This window comes from Solenopsis invicta, chromosome 3 (genome assembly GCF_016802725.1).
Source record: "Solenopsis invicta isolate M01_SB chromosome 3, UNIL_Sinv_3.0, whole genome shotgun sequence".
Taxonomy (NCBI): Eukaryota; Metazoa; Arthropoda; class Insecta; order Hymenoptera; family Formicidae; genus Solenopsis; species Solenopsis invicta.
Genome location: NC_052666.1, coordinates 11,169,674 through 11,193,742, shown reverse-complemented (window position 1 = coordinate 11,193,742; position 24,069 = coordinate 11,169,674). Strand labels below are relative to the sequence as shown.

The 24,069-nt window shown below is 38.2% G+C and overlaps 3 protein-coding genes and 1 pseudogene across 3 annotated transcripts; 1 reads left to right on the top strand and 3 right to left on the bottom strand.

The window, feature by feature from the left end:
* The first annotated feature begins 6,207 nt into the window (after positions 1-6,207).
* LOC105203977 lies at positions 6,208-7,940 on the top strand (annotated as a pseudogene).
* Positions 7,941-14,496: 6,556 nt separating this feature from the next.
* LOC113003998 lies at positions 14,497-15,477 on the bottom strand. The gene has a single exon (XM_026135854.2). It carries the CDS (start codon positions 15,475-15,477, stop codon positions 14,497-14,499), a length of 981 nt encoding a protein of 326 aa, XP_025991639.2.
* Positions 15,478-15,480: 3 nt separating this feature from the next.
* LOC113004001 lies at positions 15,481-18,114 on the bottom strand. Its single transcript, XM_026135862.2, has one exon. The coding sequence runs from the start codon at positions 18,112-18,114 to the stop codon at positions 15,481-15,483; it is 2,634 nt and encodes an 877-aa protein (XP_025991647.2).
* A 249-nt stretch (positions 18,115-18,363) lies between these two features.
* On the bottom strand, positions 18,364-19,506 carry LOC120357384. The gene has a single exon (XM_039447564.1). It carries the CDS (start codon positions 19,504-19,506, stop codon positions 18,364-18,366), a length of 1,143 nt encoding a protein of 380 aa, XP_039303498.1.
* Between the last annotated feature and the right edge of the window lie 4,563 nt (positions 19,507-24,069).

Sequence of the window (24,069 nt, the reverse complement as noted above, 5' to 3'; positions counted from 1 at the left end):
TGTCCAACACCTTGTATACTTTCCTCTATACAATTTTATTTACATTTTATACTCCTTTGATCCTTCCTTTTTATATTATTCTATTCCTTCTTTTCTATCTTTATTTTACATTTTTAAAAAACTTTACTAAAATACATAATATTCTAATAAAAAAATTTTTATTTTTATGACACAAAATATCAAAATATCATGTAATATTTGCACATTATTAAAGAAAAGTCTTAATCTGATGTTTAATTACGTCTTTACTTTATTCATCTTTTATTTAAAAATCTTTACTTTCTCAAACACCTTTAATTCATTTTTCCTTTCAATTTTATTTCTATTCTAAAATTTTTTTATCCTTCTTACTTCCTTCCTTCTTTTTCATATTCTATTCAAAAACCTTTACCTTTTACAACACCTTGAATTCCTACCTCCATTTGAATTTATTTCCAATTTACACTTCTTTGATCCTTCCTTTTGATATTATTCTATTCCTATTCCTTTCTATATCTTCACTTCACATTTTTAACAATTTTACCAAAATACATAATATTCTATTACAGAAATTTTCATTTTTATGACACAAAATATCAATATACCATGTAATATTTGCCTATTATTAAAAAAAACTCTTAATCTGATGTTTAGTTGATGTCCTTACTTTATTCAACTCTAATTTAAAAATCTTTACCTTCTCCAACACCTTCAATTCATTTTTCTTTTTAATTATTTTATTTCCATTCTAAACTCTTTTGATCCTTCCTCCTTCCTTCCTTTCTTTTCATATTATAGAATACTATTCCTTTTCTCTTCTCTTCTTTATAATCATTTCACGTTTTTAAAAGTATTTAGTAAAATTAATAATATTCTATTAGAAAAATTTTTATTTTTTTAACACAAAATATCAAATATCACATAATATTTACCCATTGTTCCTTTATTTAAAAATCTTTAAATCATTACTTTCTCCACCTTGTTAAATTCCCTTCTTCTTTCTGTATTAGTGCCACAAAACTCTTTTTCCTTCTATCATTAATTCATTTTTATACTTTTTCTAATCCAACCTCACAATAATAATGTTTATATACAAAAGAACATTTTAACAACAATAATGTAATAAATGTTAAACGAAATCGCTATCTGAAAATAAAGTATAACACAAAGTATCAATTCTTTCTAAAGATAATTTTTACAACTATAAATAAAGAAATTTATTAAAACTTATCTGAAACAATCATGAAATCGTCCAAAGGAAATAAAAAATCTTTAGATACAGCAAACAGAACCAACACAATAAATAAATTTGTAATAATTAATTCGATAATATAATAATATTACACTATTAACCTCTTTATGCATGTAACAGTTATTATGTCTATTACTGTTAACACGATCTCCGCTATGTCAGCCGATCACGAAGTTAGCACAGCGATAGAACCAATCAGCACTTCGGAAAAGCGACAACAATAAATTCGATAATTCGAGAATCGATGCAATACATTTTTTCAGAAATGATATTCATTAAAAATGATTTCTGAAAAACGTTTATTTAATATTATTTAAACATTTAATTTTTTATGAATTATTCATTTCAGAAATAAATGATCTCAGTTAACATTTTTTAAACGTTTATTTCACGTTTTATATTTTTTTTTGTCATTAATTATTTATTTGAGAAAACAATTTTAGAAAATATTTTTTTAACGTTTATTTAACATTATGTAAACATTTCTTCGCCATAAATTTTACATTAGAAAAAATGATTTTAGTAAACATTTATATAACGTTTATTTAATATATTTTAAATATTTATTTTTTACTCACAAGGAAGGTTTGCGAACCCGGAAATTCAAAAAAATCTGAAATTTGGGGTACACATAGTGGAGTTCATCCGTAACACAAAAATATTTTTTGTTCGTGCCCAATTTCAGTTTAAGGGGATGAAACACTCTTTTGAAAAAATCGGTTTTTTTCTTTCCAAGCGAATATTGTCGAAACTATGAGATAGAAAAAAATGTTCTAAATAAAAGTTGAATGGTTCGAAGAGTACTTTACAACAATAATTAAAAAAAATTTTTTTTTGTTAGTTTAACAAAATACCCTCACCACCCAACGTTTTTTTTTAATTAAAAAATTTTTTTTTCAGCCAAATTAAAACTTATTTTTATACGAATCCAACCATATATAATAAAGTGTCATTCCTATGTACCATTCTTGAAAAATAATAAACTCTTTATATATGCATGCTATACGCACCCTGTTCATGCGCTCGATTTTTCCCGTTCATCGCGTATTACGCGAAAGAGCGTTAAAGACAAATGAGTATAGTACAAAGAATATTAAAATAAGAATTTTTTATCCCTTAAACACACCGATCCTGTAAAATACGGAAACACATTGTTGGATCTGGGAGACTTTTTCAATTTTGAGAAGCTATAACTTTGGTTACAAACAATATTTTTCTACGATTTTTTTTTTTAAACACAAGTGCAAAATCTCAGGAGTGTGACTGCATAATCGGCATTGCCGACAAATAATTTATTGTGAAGTTATAAAAGCAAAACCTTTAAGCAAAAATGAGAAATTGGGCAAAAATCCACTTTTCCTTCAAAAAATCATATCTTCGCAACAACAAACGTTTAAAGACTCCCAAATACGGCGTTTTAAAGCTAAAGAGTCTCATTTTTAAAATAAAATTTGGCAAAGTCATTTCTTTTAAAAAGTTATAATTATGTAACATGGAAAGTATGAGGTATTTTTGGGCATCTAAAAATCCATGTTTTAAAAAAAAATTATATCTTTGCAACAAAAAACTTTAAAAAACTTTACAATACGGCGTTTTAAAGCTAAAGATTCATACTTTCAAAAAAAAAAATTATATTATTGTCATTTCTATTAAAAAATTTACTTATGTAACAAGGCGAATATGAGGAATTTTTGATTAAGGGTTAATAATAATAATAATTGAAATAATAAAATAATAATGAGTTTTTTGAACTCGACTGCTGGAATCAGTCAAATATCTTTGGCGATATCAAAGTATGTACGTAATACTTTGTACAATTAAAAACGAGTTATGAATATGTAACGCTGGTGATTTCCGTGCGGTGCGGTGGGAGTCAGGATACGGTTGCGGATAAGCTCGCCGGATTGGTCGGGTTCGGTATAATAATCGCACTCGGTATTTAGCTGATAAACATATTAGATCTTTATTTGGATGTGATATTTACAAGTAGCCTCATAGCTGATTGCGTCTAACGCCTCGTGACAAATGGACCCAGCCTAAGCGGGGACGCGATTGGCTTGCGGCGGTCGCGACGACCAATTGCCGCTGAGCGGTCGGAATTGCGAGCGTTGGTAACGATAAGCGCACGGGGACGCGTGGAATAACGAGAGCGCTAGGCGGGAGCCAAGATTGAATTACAAGAACTATAATAACCGCGAGAGTACGGATGAAACGGTAGAGTGACAAATAATAATTCTAACTTATAAGGAGAACTGAAGTACTAGAACTACGAAATCATAAGAATAGAAATAACTCCAACTTAAATTAAATCGCGTGGTTTGAAACGGACTCGGTGTCCGGGGTGGTCGGGGAGCCGCGGAACGCGGGTTCGGAGCGACGGCGACGATTCCGCGTCTCGCCCGAGCCGCCTCGTGCAAAAAGAGGCGAAGTTCTCGTCAGGACGCGGATGCCCTGACGAGGCTTTAGGTTACAAGAGATTCTTCCCCGAGGGAGAGGACGGATGGGATTGGCTAGGGATACCCAGCCTGTGGACTCGACGAGGATGCTCGTCGTGGGCGGTGATTCGCCGAGGATACTCGACTACGGAGCACGGCGAGGATGCTTGGCGTGATTGGCTGTGTACGGTATTCGGTATGACAGGATTAGCCGAGGATACTCGGCTAGCCGGAACGACGAGGATGCTCGTCGAGGGGAGTCAGGATGAGTATTCTCGTCCTCTTGGGAGTCGGAGTGCGGTCGAGGATACTCGACCTGTCGGATTCGGCGGACCGGGAAGATCTGTCTCGGCGTTCCCACTGCCGGCTTATATATCCGAACGCACGGTTGGGCGGACCAATCCGTGCGTTTGGTCGGCTGGCCCGGAGTGGGAGCGTTACCGAACGCCACGGGCGGCGCGCGTGCTGCCGCGTGATCGCGACGGCAGGTTAGCTCGGTGCGCGCACGTGGCGTTCTGCCGGTGTATTGCTCGGGTGGACGGAGTGGAGTGGCCGTGCGCGCGAGGTGGAGGGGCGTTTTGTTACAAATAGAGAAATTATTATTTTTGCAAAATATCGTTTATTTAATTTTGACTGTAGAACAGTTGATTGCAATGGTATTTTATTGACGAACGGCAACCCAAAAATTCAGTAAACTTTTAAAAATATTGTGTGTAAGTAGAATAGTTCACAAAATTATTTTTTGCTTTTACCAAATTACATCTTTAGGGGATGAAATCACTTCTTGAAGAAAATGTACATTTTCTTTTCAACTAAGTAACTACCGAGAATGATGACACGTATAAGAAAACGTTTAAACCGAAGTTGCATCTCATTTTCTTTTGCTCTACGCGATTAAGTATAGATAAGAATGAAAATATTCGTGTTGTTCAAGTTACCCCTATCACCAATCCTTAAAATTAATTTTTTATTCTTCGTAAATTTATATGAAAATCTCTACACCTTTTCACACTTTTCATAATCATTTTTTGTCATATTTCTTATAAATGAAAGAAAAATCAGTATAATTCATCGAATATTTAAAGTCTGTTTAGCAGCTCCATTATTCAAATAGTTTCAGAGATATTTAATTATTATTAACATACATTTCACATAGCTTTCAATTATTTAAGCACGACAATATTATATGTATACTGACGACGACATAAAAGATGAAAGTATTTAAATTAAATCATTGACGAAGCATAATAATAGCAACGTACATTACTTCAATGTTGTTTTATTACACTATTATGCAAACCACACGATAAAAAAGGTGAAACTCTACTTTTTAACATTAAAATATATATTTTACGTATTTTTATGTAACCATACATATTTGCTTACAGTTGTATATGTAGATAGATATATATTTCTCTTCAGCTTACAAAAGATTACCAAGAAGGGGTCTTACATTAGTTTACAATATTACTCTAAAATCCATGCATCCATCCACACAATTCTACGCGCTCGCCAGCTATTCTTTATTTCTCTATTCTCTACCTGTATACATTTCTACATACTTTAAATATTTTACCTTTTACATTTTTAACAATTGTATATGTATAATGATTACAGAAAATTATGTGCAATTATTATGTGTAACTATCATATAGTTTTCATATATATTTATATATAATTATATATGATTACATACAAAATATGCCTACATATATTAAAATATATATAATTATAAGTATGCATTATTTTAAACAACAAATATAATCCGTAATTTTTGTACAATAGTATCTGCGTTTTGTATTAGATAATTCTAGAAGGGTACGATACAAATAAATAAAAGATAAAAATATTTTTTACCCGGAAAAAAACTTTATATATATATATATATATATATATATATAATATATATATATATATATAATTATAAATAATTGTATATAGAAGTTTTTCCTGTGTAATTTATACTTTTATTGACTCCTATTTATTTATTTGTAACTTGTAAGCAATTGTACATGCTTTGTTGTTTAATCGTATCCTGCAAGAGTTATCTAGTACAAAATGCTGGTACTATAAAAATTACGGATTATATTTTTTACAGTAATGATACTCTTCATAAAATAAGTTCCTAACGTTTGTTAGAATTTTGTAATAATTTGTCTTATGACATTGGAGTCAAGTTTCTTGAGTAACATTCCTTTATAAACGTAACGAGTTTCCTGCCAATTCTATTTTGCCATTAGTCGCAACCGTTAAAGCAACACATGCACGTGATTCCCTCAAGTGATTATAAGAAGTATATACGTTAGATATATTTAACATTTTATTTTTCTCTAAAATTCTATCTTTGCCCGTAACACTTACAGTTTTTACTATAAAATCTCTAAAAAATATCTATAGTAATAATACCTAAAGATTATAGCAAAATTTGAAAATTAAATTTGCTCATCGAATATTTCGGAGATACTGTTTTCACAGTCACTTTTAAATGTTTAACTTTTCAAAAGAAATCTTTTTTAATACGTTGCTATAATTACAGACAAAATGGAGACGAAAGAAATAGTCGATTTAAAAGAATTAGCAGTGGAATTATATGATATTCAGGCCGTGAAATTCGGAGAACTTAAGACAAAAATCGGCCTAACAACACCAATATATTTTGACTTGCGGATGATAATTTCTCATCCTAAGTTGATGGTAAGTATGTAAGCATTTAACGGAATTAAGATGATTAAATAATTATGAAATTATCATTTCATTTTTTTTATCATAGTTGAAGTTAGCGAAAGCTCTGTGAACACTACTGGACTATCCTACAAAAGTTTCCACAGAATCTGTGGCATCCCGTACACTGCACTGTCATTAGCCACCTTGATATCGGCACTGGAGGGAGTCCCCATGTTAATGAAGAGAAAAGAGGCAAAGTCATATGGTACAAAGAAATTAATTGAGGGTGCCTTCTTGCCTGGCGACACCTGCGTGATCATTGAGGATATTATCACAAGTGGTAGCAGTGTCCTAGAGACTGTCGATGTGTTGAAGAAGGAAAATCTGAACGTGACAGAGGCTTATGTAATAATCGATAGGGAGCAGGGTGGCAGAAAGTATCTCGAGAATCATGGAATCAAAGTCAAGAGTCTGTTTGTGATAACGGAATTCATGAAATACCTCCTCGAAGCTGGCAAGGTTACGCCTGAATTAGTCAAGAATGTTAACAATTACTTGGCAATAAATCAAGCACCAAACATTTCCATGCAAGGTTATATAGATATTTTTAATAGATATTGACTTACATGCAAAGTGTGTATACATTCTAATTTATGACTTTATAAGCTATGAACTATATTTTTATTTTAGCATCATTAAATCTATTGCTTTTATTTGTAGGCGTACCAGACGACAGATTGAAGTTGTCATATGGTAAACGCGCCAAGTTAACAACAAATCCGTTGACTTCGAAGCTACTGGAACTAATGGAATCAAAGCAAACAAATCTCTGTTTGGCTGCCGATTTGAAGGAAATAGACGCAATTTTGGAATTAGCGGACGTGGTGGGGCCTCATATCGCAGTCTTGAAGACTCATGTAGATATTTTAGACAACTTTAACGAAACCTTCATTTCGGCTTAAAGAACTAGCGAAGCAACACAAATTTTTATTGATGGAGGACCGTAAGTTTGGCGATATTGGCAACACGGTATCCTTGCAGTACAGGCATGACTTGTACAGGATCGCCGAATGGGCTGATTTAATCAGCTCATTCGGTACCGGGTGCATCTACCATTGACGCGTTGAAGAAAGCTTTGGAGAACATCACTGAACCCCGCGGTATTTTTCTGGTTGCCGAGATGTCGTGCAAAGATGCATTAACCACCGGTGACTATGTCAAGAGAACAGTCTCGATAGCAGAGAAAGCTTCCGATCTGGTGGTAGATCTAGTGTGCCAATCTCTTGGCGCAACCCGGACTGCTGCAATTAACACTCGGTGTCAAGCTATCTAAAAGTGGTGACGGTCTAGGTCAGCAATACAACAATCCGCAATCGGTTATTAATGCAGGTGCCGATTTAGCAGTCGTTGGTAGAGGTATCACGGAATCGCCTCACGGTTATCTGAAGGCCACTTTAGAATATAAAAAAGAACTTTGGAAAGCGTACGAAGAACGAATAGACACATTCAATACGTGATACTATTAAATGATAATTTAAGTGATATATACTTTACAAATTATTTTTATACCATTTTATCTCCTGTTCCAGTTAGAGCTGTACAGTTGTTTCTCTTTTTTTGTAAATACTAAAACAAAACAAGCGCGCGCTATAGAGCTTTTAATAGTGAATGTATATTATATTATATTTAAATAAATATAAAAAAATTAAAAAGTTAATCAAGTTTAGAAAAATTGTGCATAAATTAATAAAAACTATTTTTTTTATTTTTTTATTATTATTGATTTAACATGAACTTTATGTATATGTATGTATGTAATACAGTTATAATTAAGTATAACTAAAGATGTGTGTGTGTGTGTGTGTGTGTGTGTGTGTGTGTGTGTGTGTGTGTGTGTGTGTGTGTGTGTGTGTGTGTGTGTGTGTGTGTGTGTGTGTGTGTGTGTGTGTGTGTGTGTGTGTGTGTGTACGAGGTGTGTTCAAAAAGTATCGCGAATTTTGTGTTTTTTCAAAAATTATTTATTTATTCATGAATATCTATTTTGTCCCCTTCAAAGTAATCCCCATGAGATATTATACACTTGTGCCAACGGTTTTTCCAATCTTCGAAGCACTTCAAAAAATCATTTTTTTTTAATCTTGTTCAGCTCCTCCTTCGATGCCGTCTTTATCTTGTCAAGCGTAGCGTAACGTCGTCCTTTCATGGGCCTCTTCAGTTTAGGGAACAAGAAAAAGTCACAGGGGGCCAGATCTGGGGAATACGGTGGCTGCGGCATCATTAGTGTGTTGTTTTTGGCCAAAAAGTCGCGCACAAGCAACGATGTGTGAGCAGGGGCGTTATCGTGGTGCAAAAGCCAATTTTTGTTCTTCCACAAATCCGGGCGTTTCTGGCGGATTGCTTCGCGCAAATTGCGCATAACTTGCAGGTAATATTCCTTATTGACCGTTCTACCCTGTGGCAAGAACTCATGATGCACCACGCCCCTGCAATCGAAGAAAACTGTCAGCAAAACTTTCACATTCGACCGAACTTGGCGCGCTTTTTTCGGTCTTGGTTCGTGCGGCAGCTTCCATTGAGATGATTGAGCTTTGGTTTCCACGTCATAACCATAAACCCACGATTCGTCACCAGTTATGACCCTCTGGAGCAAATTTGGGTCGTCGCGGACAGAGTCCAACATCTCATTAGCAATGTTCATGCGATGCTGTTTTTGGTCGCAATTGAGCAATTTTGGTACGAATTTCGCGGCGACCCGTCTCATGCCCAAATCATTGATAAAAATCGAATGGCACGAGCCAATCGATATGTTTAGGTCCTCAGCAACTTCTCTAACGGTGATTCGACGATTGGCCAATACCATTTTCTCCACTTCATTAATTTTTTCGTCTGTTGTTGAAGTGCTCGGGCGTCCGGCACGCTCTTCGTCGTTCACATCTTCTCGGCCTTCTGAGAACATTTTGTACCACCGATAAACGTTGCTTCGGTCCAAGGTAGCTTCTCCGTATGCCACAGTCAACATTCGGAATGCATCCGCGCACTTAATTTCGTTTTTCACACAAAATTTGATACAGGTTCTTTGATCCATTTTTTTGAATAGGTAAAAATCGAAGACGATCCAAAACACGTGCAAGCAAAGCAGCTGTCAACAATTAAGTGAACATTCAAAATGGCCGAGCTTGTCGGCATAAGTGAGAGACATGAGTACCAACATAACGCCACAAAAAGATCGAAATTCGAATATACGTAACCCGCGAAAATTCAAAATTCGCGATACTTTTTGAACACACCTCGTATGTGTATGTGTTAAGAGAAACGATGTGTTACGAGAAACACATAATTAAATAATACAAATCTTTGTAATTAATAAATAAACTTAAATTTTTATATTCTATAAGTAAATATACTTATAAAATTTGTTGCTGGTATTATGGTATAGTTGCTGGTTTTATCGCTGCTAAAATTTAATTTAATTTAATTTTTTTTAATTTTATTTTCTATTAATATATTATTTTTATAATTAAAAAAGGTATTTTAAAATGCAAACATTTTATTCTAAACCGACAGAAAAATACGTTTATAGATACCAAGCTAAAGTTCTTCATTGACATTATAAATATTTTACCAGCTTCTATTTGGTACTGTTGTATTGTTCTGTTTTTTTTCTTGTAAATATCTTTAAATTTTTATAAAGATGATAATTAAAATTTAATATAATAAAACATACCTAAAATTAATCAATTTTCATGTAAATGTCTGACTATAAGGACATATTTAACGGATCATTTACATAACATAATCGTTGAAATAGTATGCATCATTGGTAACATGAATTGTTTAATTTTATGATATATAACAGACAAAATAGAAATTGAAGAAGAAAACTTGTAATTGACAAGAAATAAATAATTTGTTTTCTCTCAGCGTTTTTTTTCAAATTCAAACACTAACATCCCAAGGGGGGTGATTCAATATTTCCGCAGCATTCGATTACGGATTCCATAATTTTCTCCATAAAATTAATTATATGTTTCGAAATCATTTAAAAGCTTCGTTATCGTAGAAAGAAAATCATTTTTTTTTTGTCATGAAGATAGCGTATTCGCATATGTGATACTTGCAAAATGAATAAGTTTAAAGGAAAGAAATTTCTATGTATGCAATCTTGATTGAAAGTAATTAAAGTGTCCCAGTAAATAAACATGTTTAAAATAAAGAAAATAAAATTTACACAATTTTTTTTTACTAAATTATATAATTTAAGAAGTATAATATCTATATTATTAATAATATCAAATTGTATTTAATATATTTTTAAAGTTTTCAAATTATATTATTTTTATTTTCGAGTACGAAGTTTGCCATATTTCTATTCGTGAAATAGCTCAATTTTTCGTCTTATCACTTTCATTCTGATTAATATTTTATAGCTTGTATGTAAAATAAAAATTAAAAAATACATTGTGTAAATATATTATATTTTTGCGAAAAAAAATATAATTTTAAATATAAAATAGTATATAAACGTTAGTGATCTTTCACTATAAAAAGTATAAAAACATCAGATCATATATATATTTCCTTATATACATAATTTTTTACTTGTTTATTATCACGCTGATTACCAAGATAAACTTTTAATGCTTCCCAGGAACGTACTCGTGAAAAAGCAACATAGAGTTGACCATGATTAAATACATCTTAGCGAAGATCAATTCCTACTTTATCAAATGTTTGTCCTTGTTTTTATTATTTATTAATTGTCATAGCAAAAGCTAATTTTATCGGAAATTGTCTTCTTTTAAAAGTAAAAGGGTTATATATTTTCACAATACAACGTTATACAATTCAAAAAAACAATATCTCCTATTTTATCTCCTGTTAAAATTTTACATTTTAGTAAATGATCAGCAAGTTCAATAATCATTAGTCTAGTCCCATTACAAAGACCTTCATTAATACTAAGATTTCTAATTAACATAATAACACATTTAGATTTTAAACGTAATTTATAAGGTGGAAGAGATGATGGAGATAAAGTATTTAAATATTCTGGTAACAAAGCTTCACCAATATCGCCATTATCATTACAATTTTCAGTACTATCTATACTTGTATAAATTCGTTCTTCAAATGTATCTAATAATTCAACAACTTGTTGATTAATTTCATCAACATCAACATTTCTTGCAGAAAGTATTACACACTTCGCTATTTTATCAAATTTTTTATTTCGTATTAAATCACTATATATATCTTGTACAATATCGGCATTAATAGGTGTAATACAACAATCAGGAAGTTGTATATTATCATTAGAATCATTTAATATCTCATCTGCCATATCCAATAAGAATTTTGCAAACTCAGTTTCTTCAGGAAGAACTCGCATGTTTTCCGTTAAAGAGAAATTTATAAAATATTTCCAAATAGAACTAAATTTAAATGAAAGATTCACGATTTCACTTCGAGTACCATGTACTTTAATAGGAAGAAGTTGTCTAAAATCACCACCTAATACAATAATTTTTCCACCGAAAGGTAAATCATTATTCATAATATCACGCAGTGTTCGATCCATAATTTCTAAAGCATATCGTGGTGCAATTGGCGCTTTATCCCAAATAAAAATATCCGTTTCTTTCAAATAATGAGCTTCTTTAGATTGAATTTTAATGTTAGATGTCGAATTAACATATAATGAAACTGGTAATCCAAATATTTTATGAACTGTTCTTCCTTCTGGTAATAATGTGGCTGCTATACCCGTAAAAGTCATTGAACATATATGTTTATTTCGAATTTTGGCTAAATGATATATAGTAGTATATATAAATGTTTTACCTGAACCACCGGGACCATCGATATAAATACAATTATTATCATGATTATTAGTATCTAATTTGTTTAAGACGAAATCTACTATTTCTTTTTGTTTATTATTTAATTATTCATATTGTTTAGTATCAACTTCCATAGCTTTTTCAAGTGTTATATAATCATTCTCTATAGCATTATCTATAAATTGTTCCATTTGGGGAAAATCAGCAAGACTTTTAGCTTCAGCACAAAGCATAGTATTAATTTGCGTATATGCTTTCTTTTGTCCTTGTATCAATCCAAAATGTCGAATATAATCTTCTGACATTGCTGTTTTAAAATTTTCCCAAAGTTCTTCAGGATGTAAGGGTTGACAATGTAATAATATACGTACAAAGAGTCTACGAAGTTGTCGAGGCATCATCCATCCAACAGCTTCGTTCATAGCTCCCATACATCATCATCATCAATTAAACCTAAAGCTAAACATGCCGCTGAAAACGATTGACATTTTTCTCCATTAACAGTTTTTAAATCATCAAAACTCGTAGCTCCCTTTATAGTGAGTAATAATAACCGTAAATGAATAATTCTATTTGTGTTGGACTAATGGAATATATTCGTCCTATGCAATTGTAATGATTTTTACGTTTGGCCCAATATGCTACACTTCTTCCATTAATTTTTTCTTTTTTGAGCGTATAAAAGCGAGGAATTTCTACATATAAATATTGTCTTGCTTCTTCATCACGAGAATTTAAAGAGAAGTAATCAATTAACATCGTAACTTGATTTAAAGCAAAAGTCATTGCTTCTTCATTAACTTCATTTTCAATTATAACATTTTGTTCGTTAGGAAGATAGATTGGTAAACGAAATATAGTATGACTTTTATCTTGTAATTTTTTTTCGAGAATACGCCAACAAGCTTCTACAGGTCCAACATAACGAGTTTCTATAAAATTACGTATCTCATCATGATCAACTATTACATTATTTGTTTCAGGTACAATTATGATAGTAGCAGCATCGTGTCCTTTGTAAATATATTTATAAAGATACTTAGCTGATTTGATACTTGAAATTACTTCAACATTTATATGGCAATTAAAAATAATCGATAAAATAGGACAATAAGGAACTACATAGCGATTATCTACTACATATCCACTAGGGCGTTCAAAATTCTTATTATTGTTTCTTCGACGATAATAAGGATAAGCATCTTCATCCATCCTAGTTTCTTCTTGATATGGCTTAGGATAATGTTTTGAACCATTTACTAAACACCAATCGCCACAAGGTCCATGAATCATGTGTTTCATAACTATATTATGTAAAGTACGATTTTCGTTTGGATTAGGAATTTCAGCAGAAATATACCTATCAACAATCTGAGGTGTTATTATTTTGAAATTATATTTTAAAGTAACTAACATATGAATATGGTAAACCGCGTTTTTGAAATTCAAGTGTATGTACATAGGCTGCTACTTCTCCAAAAAATTTTTGTTTTATAATTAAATCAATTGTGCGCGAGCGGAGATGTATAGCGAGTGAGAGGCAGAGCAACGAAAATTCGGCGGGAAACGAAAAGAGGGGACGGCCAGAAGTCAAGCCCGGTTAGCCAAAGCAGATCGGCCTACAGCGTCGATTCCAAGTCGCTCGATTTGCTCTCTAAGAACTGCGAGCCGCGCCCGAGATTTTCTCCTTATATAAACAGCGATCCTCCCCGAAAGACCCCGGCAGGAATTCAGTAAATACGACGGTTACCGAAGTCCGTAGATCCTTCGAGAAGGCTCGCTGTTATTGTTTGTCAAAACCAGGAATTCGCCACTCGGTAAGCACGGCTTCACCGCTCGCCAGCAGCATTCCGCCGAGCGAGCGGGAAAAGAGCCGCCACGCGCGATGAGCGTGATGCGCTCGACCAGCCGCGATCCCGAACATCCCGCCCGCCTCGCCCGAGCTAGGGCGATCGGTCCAGGTCGAGGTCCCCCCGAACCTCCCTCGCACCGTGCACCCCTGCATTCGACTTCCTCGCGTGGCCCTATGGTTGACCTATTCTGGTGGATCAGCTGAAGTCCTGCAAGTACGCGACGCTTGGAAGCTCGATGTGATATAGTGACAAGCGGATGAATTTTTTTTTTGAAATTTTTTGATGAGCGTTGACAAACAAAAGGCAAAATGACGACAAGGGGCACGAGCGAAATTCAGCAGGGCTCTCCGCACGCAAGCTGTTTTCCTGATTAGATTTAAGCTGCCCAAGAAAAATGCTGACATTAAAGATTAGCTAGTCGAATTAATGATAATAACAAAATGCTAAAGCGTTTCCGGAGACCACTCTCGGCGCTAGTCAAGCGACTCCTGGTTCTGATCGCCCTCTCCAACAGGCAATAATATGAGCTTGACTACTGGTCGCGTGGACTCCGACGCAGCCGTCCGGACAGTGACGACGCGAATCTGTCCATCCTCCCCTACGTGCACCCGCACGATTCGCGCGAGTGGCCAGCGCGACGGCGGAGTGCTCTCATTTCGGAGGAGACACAGGCGTCCTACTCGATAATCTGCGACCTCCCTCCGCCACTTCGGTCGATGGACGAGGGAGTGAAGATACTCACGGGACCATCGGTCCCAGAAATGGTCACGCATTTGTTGCAGAAGCTGCCAGCGAGTCAAGCGGTTCGCCGGCAACTCCCGCATTGAAGGCTCAGGCACGGCCGTAAGAGGAGATCCCACCAAGAAATGACCCGGCGTGAGGGCGGCGAGGTCATCAGGATCGTCGGACAAGGCCTGGAGCGGTCGTGAATTCAGACAGGCTTCCACCTGAGCGAGGAGGGTGCTCATCTCCTCGAAGGTCAGGGTCGAGTCCCCCAGCACTCGCCGCAGGTGGTGCTTCAAGGACTTGACGGCGGCCTCCCAGATTCCGCCGAAATTAGGCGCTGACGGAGTGTTGAATAGCCACTTAATACGATCGCTCGCAAGCCGTCCGACGATCCGACGCAACTCAGGGCTATCAGCGGCGAAAAAACTCCGCAATTGCGCATCGGCGCCGACGAAGTTCGTTCCGCAGTCGCTACGGAGCGTACGACAGAGGCCGCGGCGAGCCACGAACCGACGCAAGGCCGCCAGAAAGGCGTCGGCAGTGTAGTCGGACACCGCCTCCAAATGCACGGCACGGGTTGACAGGCAGACGAAGACCGCGATGAAGCCCTCGTAAGTCCGCTGACCTCGTCCCTTGGTCATTCGCAGATGAACCAGGCCGGCATAGTCGACTCCGGTGTCGAGGTAGGGTCTCCCCGCTGTCACCCGCTCCCGCGGGAGGCTGCTCATCAGCTACCGGGGGATGGCGGCCCGCCATCGCACGCAAACCACGCAACGGCGCAGCCACGTTTTCACTACCGCTCGTCCCCGGGGGATCCAGTATCGCTGGCGAATCATCCCCAGGGTCATCTGGACTCCGCCGTGTAATGTTCGCCGGTGGCAGTCCTCCACCACCAACCTGGCAAGATGAGAGTCCCCGGGCAGCAGCACCGGGTGTCGCTCATCATAAGCGAGAAGCGCGTGTTTGAGGCGATCACCCACGCGCAGCAGACCTTGACTATCAAAAAAGGGAGTAAATCGTGCAAGAGAGCCGGACGCTGGCAGAGACAGACCCCGTCGCACGACGCTCAGCTCTACTTGGTAGTGGTCAGCCTGGACCCGCCGGACCCAAGCCATCCTTGCCTCCTCCAGTTCATCAGCCGATAACTCGTCGCCACGTCGCTCCCGGCCATCCTCCAAGGCCGCCGGCGCAGCAACCGGTCTAAGACGAAGCCACCGCCTGCACCACGCCGTCACTCTCAGCAGGCGATCGAGGCTCGAGAAGCGCAAGAGCTCAGCAGGCTCCTCCACGCCGACGGACGCGGTCCTAGCTGCCTGCGCGCGGACTCTCTCCTCCGGCCAGCCGTCATCAGGAGTCCCCCGATCAGCATCCGGCCAGGACGTCGACTCCGCCTGGAGCCAACCCTGGAGCCCACGCCACCAGAGCGGGTGATGGACCAGCTCTCCCGGCGCAAGTCCGCGGGACGCACAGTCCGCCGGATTCTCCGGGCCAGGCACATGATGCCACTGAGTGTCAGGGACCCTGGTCTGAATCTCAGCAACGCGGTTCGCTACAAAGGTCTTCCACCTAGTCGGGTGGCCGCGTACCCAGCCCAGAGTGACCGTAGAGTCCGACCACAAATGCATCGCCGTCCGGTCAAGACCGAGCGTAGCTCGGACATGCGCCGCCAGTCTTGCAAGAAGTGTAGCAGCGCACAACTCCAACCTTGGCAGAGTCACAGGTTTCAAGGGCGCGACCTTTGTCCTGGCCGCGATAAGGCAGGTCCTCCAGGACGCACCAGAGCCCGTCCGCAAGTAGGTGACAGCAGCATAGGCGCGTTCAGAGGCGTCGGCAAAGCCATGGAGCTCCACGTCACCGCTCAACAGACCGGCGTCCAATCGTCGCGGAATTCGTACATCCCGCAGACGGGGAAGAGCAGCCTCGTACTCGCGCCACAGTTGTCTCGCCCCCTCGTCGAGAGGATCGTCCCAGCCGAGACCCATCAGCCAAGTCGACTGGAAGGCGATCTTGGCTCGCACCACTGCCGGAGCCAGCCAACCTAGAGGATCAAACAGTCGGGCAGTAAAGGACAGTACCGATCTCTTTGTCACCTCGGTCAAAGAGATAGCAGGGATGGTGAATGAAAATTCGTCAGTAGCGGGATGCCACCGCAAGCCCAAGGTACCGTGTGTCTCGTGCGGTCCCCAGTCTCGCAGTGCCTGCTGCATGCGGTGTTCCGCTGGAACGTCTTGTAAGATTCGCGTCTCGTTGGCCGACCACTTGCGCAGGGGGAAGCCGCCCGCCATGCACAGGTCGGTCAATTGTCGGCGTAGCTCAAACGCCTCCTCCAGACTCGAGGCACCTGTTAAGACGTCATCCATGTAGACGTCCCGATAGAGAGCTCGAGCAGCCAGCGGGTAGTTGTCCGCTTCATCGTCGGCCAGCTGGCGGAGAGTGCGCATGGCCAGGAACGGCGCACACGCTAAGCCGTATGTCACGGTGTTCAGGCGGAACTCCGCTACTTCATCCCGGGCGCTATACCGCCAAAGGATGCGCTGGAGGTCCCCGTCCTCAGGATGGACCAGAATCTGGCGATACATCTTCTCTACGTCCGTGGCCAGGACGTAGCGATGCAATCGCCAGCGCAGCAAGACGTCAGCGAGCGGAGGTAACAGATTCGGGCCCACCAGGAGGCTCCGATTCAGCGACTCTCCGCAGGAGCCAGCTGCAGAGCCGTTGAATACCACGCGCAGCTTAGTGGTCGAGCTGGCCTCACGCAGTACGCCATGATGAGGTAAATAGCTCACTCTGGCTCCCGTTGCAGCGTCCGAGCGAACCATGTGTCCGAGCTCCTCATACGTTCGCATGAAGTTGAGGTACAGCTCGCGCAGTCGGTCATCTCGAGCGAACCTCTTCTCCGTCGCGGTGAGGGCGCGCAAGGCAGCGCGCTTCGTAGCAGTCAAGTCCAGCAGCGGGTCAACCACCGGGAGGCGCACGATGTAACGGCCGTCGTCTTGACGGCGATGCGTGCGACGGAACAGGTCCTCACACTCCTGGTCGAGCGGAGTGAGAGGTGCGGGTCCCACAGGCAGCTCCTCCTGCTGCCAGAATCCTCTCACCAGAGAAGCGAGGTCGTCTTCAACACGGCACTGCAAGGTCAGAGCACGCGGAGGAGTCTCCGTGCCGACGGGCCCCATGAGAAGCCAGCCAAATGATGTCCGCTGTGCCGCAGGCTGGCCAGGCCCGCCCTTCAGCAGCCCGGTCTGGAGGATGGCGGCGTACACGTTCGCGCTCAAGAGGATGTCCACCGGGTCCGCCCTCAGAAAGTCCGGGTCAGCGAGAGCCAGGCCAGCGAGATGAGACCACCCTGTACTGTCGGCCTGCATATCGCTCTCGTAGAGCGGCAAGCGAGGGAAGATCAGTGCCGACACAACAATCGGAGAGCCCTCCCGGCGAGGCGAGACGCGCAAGTCAATTCGTCCGCGGGCAACACCTGTCTGGACACCATCGACCCCGAATACCGCCACAGAAGTGTGCGAACGGGGCAGCCGGAGTTGCTGCGCCAATGACTCCGTCACCAGCGAGGACTCAGCCCCAGGATCGATCAGAGCCCGCGCGAAGTGATCGACACCGTGTCAGTCGGTTACGCGGACGCGCGCGGTCATCACAAGCGTGGTGACAGCAGCAGCTGGTCTCGGTGTTGTGGCGTGAACCGTGACCGCAGCGACGGCGACGAAGGCGTCATGCAACGTCGAGTGGTGACGCTCGCTGCACGATAAGCATGTTTTCTGCGACGGGCATTCGGATAACTTATGCCTCCCGAGGCAATTCACGCACAAGTTATTCGCCTCCACGTATTGCCTGCGCTCTGCCACCGATTTCCCGAGATACTTCTCGCATTGCCGCACGTAATGTTCACCATTGCATAGGAAGCAGCGGCCTCGCTGACTGTCCTGCTTACGGACCTGCAACGCGGTCCTCGACCGGGTAGAACTCGAACTGCCCTTGGAAGCGTTCGTTTCGCTCTTCGCGGGTGCAAGAGACTCGAGGGTACGCATCCGTTGATTAATGAAAACAAGCAACTCATCGAGAGACGGCGGTTCCGTCGTCCGGCTGAGCTGCGTCTCCCACTCGCGCCGCGACACCGTGTCAAGAAGTTCCGTGATTAGTTGCACGCAAAGATCGTTACTCCGCGCCAAGGATCGACCGACCCCCTCCAATGAGCCTAAGGTAGTCTGCACGCAATGATAGATTTTGCGTAACTCGACAGCAGACTCACCTTTCATCTTAGTCAGTGATAACAGCCTGGAGATGTAGGACCGCACCAGGAGCCTCCTGTTCTCATAGTGATCGACCAGGGCACGCCAGGTACGCTCAAAGTTAGCGTCCGTTGTTGGCAGTTGTCGAGTCACCTGTTCTGCTTCCCCCTTCAAGCTCGTTTTCAAATAGTGCAGCTTCTCCACCGACGAGGCGGACGGGTTTCGGACTACTAGAGAAGTGAAGAGGTCGCGAAAGGCTGGCCAGTCTTCATACCGTCCGGAAAACTGAGGTATGGAAATGCGAGGCAACTTCGTAGCGACGGGAGCCGCCACCGCGACGGCGGGAGCGGCTGCTGCGACGGCAGCATCGGGCGCGGCGACCGCCGCTTTGCCCGGACTAGTTATCGCGCGCATGTCGTCCAGATACTTGCCCTTCTGCGTGTGATAAGAAATGTCCGCCTTGAGCATCAAGTCGTCTGTCACATACTCGTGCTCCTCAAGGTCGTCCCCGTACTCCATGAGCACTGCTCATGACGTGTCACGAACTTATTCCAATAACCTTCCAACGTCTGGAGGCGGGCTTCCAATAGTCCGAGTGTGATATTAGCTTCTCCTGCTTTCTTCATATTCTCATACAATCGCAAAAGCAACCCGAACAAGTCGTGCTGTGCTTGCACGAGATCTTCCACAGGGTGACTCATTTCACTCTAATAATGGATGCCGCTTGCAGGATTATCGAGTCACTTCACCGTCACTGCACTCACTCCAACACCGGCACCAGCAACAAGAGAATCCGGCTCGAAGGACCAGCGAATGTGCGCGAGCGGAGATGTATAGCGAGTGAGAGGCAGAGCAACGAAAATTCGGCGGGAAACGAAAAGAGGGGACGGCCAGAAGTCAAGCCCGGTTAGCCAAAGCAGATCGGCCTACAGCGTCGATTCCAAGTCGCTCGATTTGCTCTCTAAGAACTGCGAGCCGCGCCCGAGATTTTCTCCTTATATAAACAGCGATCCTCCCCGAAAGACCCCGGCAGGAATTCAGTAAATACGACAGTTACCGAAGTCCGTAGATCCTTCGAGAAGGCTCGCTGTTATTGTTTGTCAAAACCAGGAATTCGCCACTCGGCAAGCACGGCTTCACCGCTCACCAGCAGCATTCCGCCGAGCGAGCGGGAAAAGAGCCGCCACGCGCGATGAGCGTGATGCGCTCGACCAGCCGCAATCCCGAACATCAATTAAATAATCCTTTTTAATATAAAAAAAAAATAATAATGATATGTAGAATTTAAGACATATTTTAAGATCTATAAAAATTCTAAAAATTAATAAAGTTACAGTTGATCAAATAAAAATTTTTTTTGGACAATTTTAGTTTTTTAACCAAAATTTTTTTATATTTTTCGAAAACAAAATAATGACTGAATGAGGATTACAAATGTAGCAAATCTTTTTGACATGAAAAATATTAAACAAGACTTTATATTGACACTTAAAAGATGTATAGATTTAAAACAATTAATAGATAAAGTTGTTTTAAAATATTGATTTTATATTGTTTAATAGTTTTATCTGAAAATTTTTGGATTAATTCCATAGATTTTTATTTTTACTTGTATTTCTTATTTTATAGATTAGATAACGCGGTAGCAAACGCGATTGTTAAAATAATCGTTGATATATTCCCATTTGAAGCAGCAAATACGTATTTTATGCCACCAATTAAAAAAAAAAATTCTCTCTATAATAAATCCATTCCTGCTCGTGAAAAGTTAATTAGTATGTGGCGAAACCGTCAGTGTCAATATAAAAAATTGCATAGAAGGGTAGTAAATGAGGCAAAAATAAACGGTCGAAGCATTGAGCCCAGTAACTTTTTTGTGTAAACAAAATAAAAAATGAACTTTGAATTAAAATTAAAAACATATTTTATTTTTAACAAATAATTTTTAAGAAGCACGAAGGTGCATCGTGTCCTCGTAAAAATTGATTTATATATTTTTATGTTATATAATTTTTTACCTTGCATATTAAACACTTTCATTATCATTCTTTTACAATAACATAATTCGTATACATATTACATCTTGTGAAAACAATACAAGATGATATTCAAGGAGCGTTAGACTGGCTAGATAAAAATTAAGCTCCTTGGTTTTAGACCATTGGAGAAAAACTTCTGCTCATCGAACCAAAGCTTTAAAAGAATCAACTGACACAAATTTGGTGGATATATTTGAAAAATGGAAACTCTATAAGCACCCTAGTGGACATGAAATAATTGATACTGATTTTCAGTGCCTAAATTTATCCATAGTAAATTTGGATAAAGATGTTTGGTTTAATTTTTTTGATTCTTTGCTAAAGCACGCCTCTCTTAGCCCCAAAGACGAAACAGCCCAGATGTTTCTGGAATCTATGAAATCTAAAAATGTTTCACACAGTAAATACATGCAGTTTATTTCTAAAAATCTATGGAAGTATATAATTTTTTATTAAGTTTCAAGTTATTAATTTATATTACAGATGCAATAGTGGCCATGAATGTAAGTTTACTCCCTACTTGTATCCGCCAAAACAAATGAAAAGAATACAGAATAAGAGTTTCTACTGGACTTGCAAAAGAGACTATATTAAAATTTGCAAATGTTAGTATACATCTATTTATAACAAATTATTTATTATTTATTGGATCTGTTTTAATTTAATAATGTTGAGAATTTAGATTTAAAAATATTATAAAGTATTATAAATTAATTTAAAGTATATAAGCAATTAGCTGTATTAATAACCGTTTATTTCAATGCATATTTTTCAATACTAGAACAACACAAGCGCGCGCTACGCGCGCGCCATTTATTTAATTTCATGTTTATATATAACTAAATATAAATAATAAGAATTTCAAAAATTATATATTCATGATTAAGAATAATAGAGTTCACTATGACAAATAACAGATTATGTTCTTGATGATTATGAATAAATAAAAATAGAATATGATTTGATTTATTATTACTCTATCAATAGACAATGTTTTTTAAATATTTAAAAAACACTTAAGATATTGTTTCCTGATAGAGTAAAATCTATAAAATTATCATTGTCTACAAAAAATGTCTATAAAATTAATATTGTAGTATACGTTAATATCACATTCTTATAATAGATACCCGTATGTATAACTCTATTATGTTGTTTATATAACCAAAATTTACACAAAACTTAAAATTTAAACATGTTATAATTATTTATTTTATAATTATTTAATATACAATAACATTTATACTTAGCACGTGATACGATTGCATTTTTGTATTAAAAACAAATATTGTACACGACTCATTAACTTCCAAGCACACGAGATTATCATATCTCAATAACTTCTGAATCGACCAGTTCTAAATACTCTCAAACGATAAATAAAGTTCTATAATGTAAATGTTTTTATTTTTTCTGTCCGTATTCTACGGACAGAGATATCATAGTAAAAAGTTCACCTTTGAAATTTTATTTTCTGAGATATACGTGGTCATTAAAAAAATCTTCAATCTCGTGTTCAATTGCATTCTTAATTTCTTTTGTCCTTTATTTAAAAATCTTTACATTCTCAGCCTTCTTTAAATCCTTTCTACTTTTTACTTTTTTCCTATTTTACACTCTCACAATTCTTCTTTCTTCTTCCTTACATTATTTCACACATTTTTTAAAATTTTTACCAAAACAGATAACGTTTTTTTTAATGAAATAGTAATTCTTAAAACAAAATGTCAATATACCATAATATGCATTCATTATTAAAGAAACCTTCAAATTCGTGTACAATTACATACTTTATTTCTTTCGTACTTTATTTAAAACTTTACTTTCTCCACCTTCTTTGATTCCTTTCTGCTTTATATTTTTTATTTATTTTACACTCTCACAATTCTTCCTTCTTCCTTCTTACATTATTTCATGTCTCTCCGTTTCTCTACCCTCATTGCACATATTTTAAAATTTTTACTAAAAGAGATAATGTTCGATTAAAGAAATTTACATTTCTATAACACAAACCTCATAACATGTAATATGATATTCATTTATTATTAAAAAAGTCCTCAAACTTACGTTCGATTGTATTTTTAATTTTTTTCGTTTTTTATTTACAAATCTTTACCTTTATATAATATAGGTATTCAAAGATTATTTTATTTTACATATAATGAGTGTTGTACAAAAATTACAAATTTATAAAATTTTAATTAATTTAAGCATGTTAAAATAGCATATTAATTTTTTTTTAGATACAGATAAAAATATTTGTCGTCTTTAAAGAAGTTGAACTTCTCTTCAATTAGATTTTATAAATTCGCCATTTATATCTTTGTGTTTTCGGAACTCATTGAGCTAGAATTTTATTAATGCATTTGTGTGCTTGCATCTTATTATTTACAAACATTTTTTAATAATTTTAGTATTTTAAAATATTAAATATTAATTGTATCAATAAATATTTAAGAAGATAATTACTACAGAAATTTTAAAGAGATCTTTGTGTTGTTCATATAAACAGGCATAAATAATTTAAAATAAATGACTAACTTGACTATATGGGAATAATTACGATCCACGTAACACATTGGATTAGAGTTAAATTAATAACTTCCGAAAAAGCCGATTTTCCGCATATATAGGTGAGATGTTGGTCTATTTCGAAGAGTTCTGTGCAGGAAAAAACACTTTTCCTACAGTTCTCAACATATTAAAGCGTTTTCCGAAGAGTTCCGGTCGATTCCGATATTAGTTAATCAACAAAAAATTAATAACTTCCGAAAAAGCCGATTTTCCGCATATATAGGTGAGATGCTGGTCTTTTTCGAAAAGTACATTTTGATGAAACATTCAGATCTAGAATTTAATGTACCGTTGAATATTATAAATTAATGAATCCGTTTTTGCAGAACAATACCGCACTCTGGTTAGAGAATATATACCATACGAACGATGTGACTTCCAAAGTTTAAAAGGCTTCCTAAATAGTATTCACGGTATAGATATGTGCATTAAAGACACTAAAGAATTATATAAAATAAATTGGGACAAA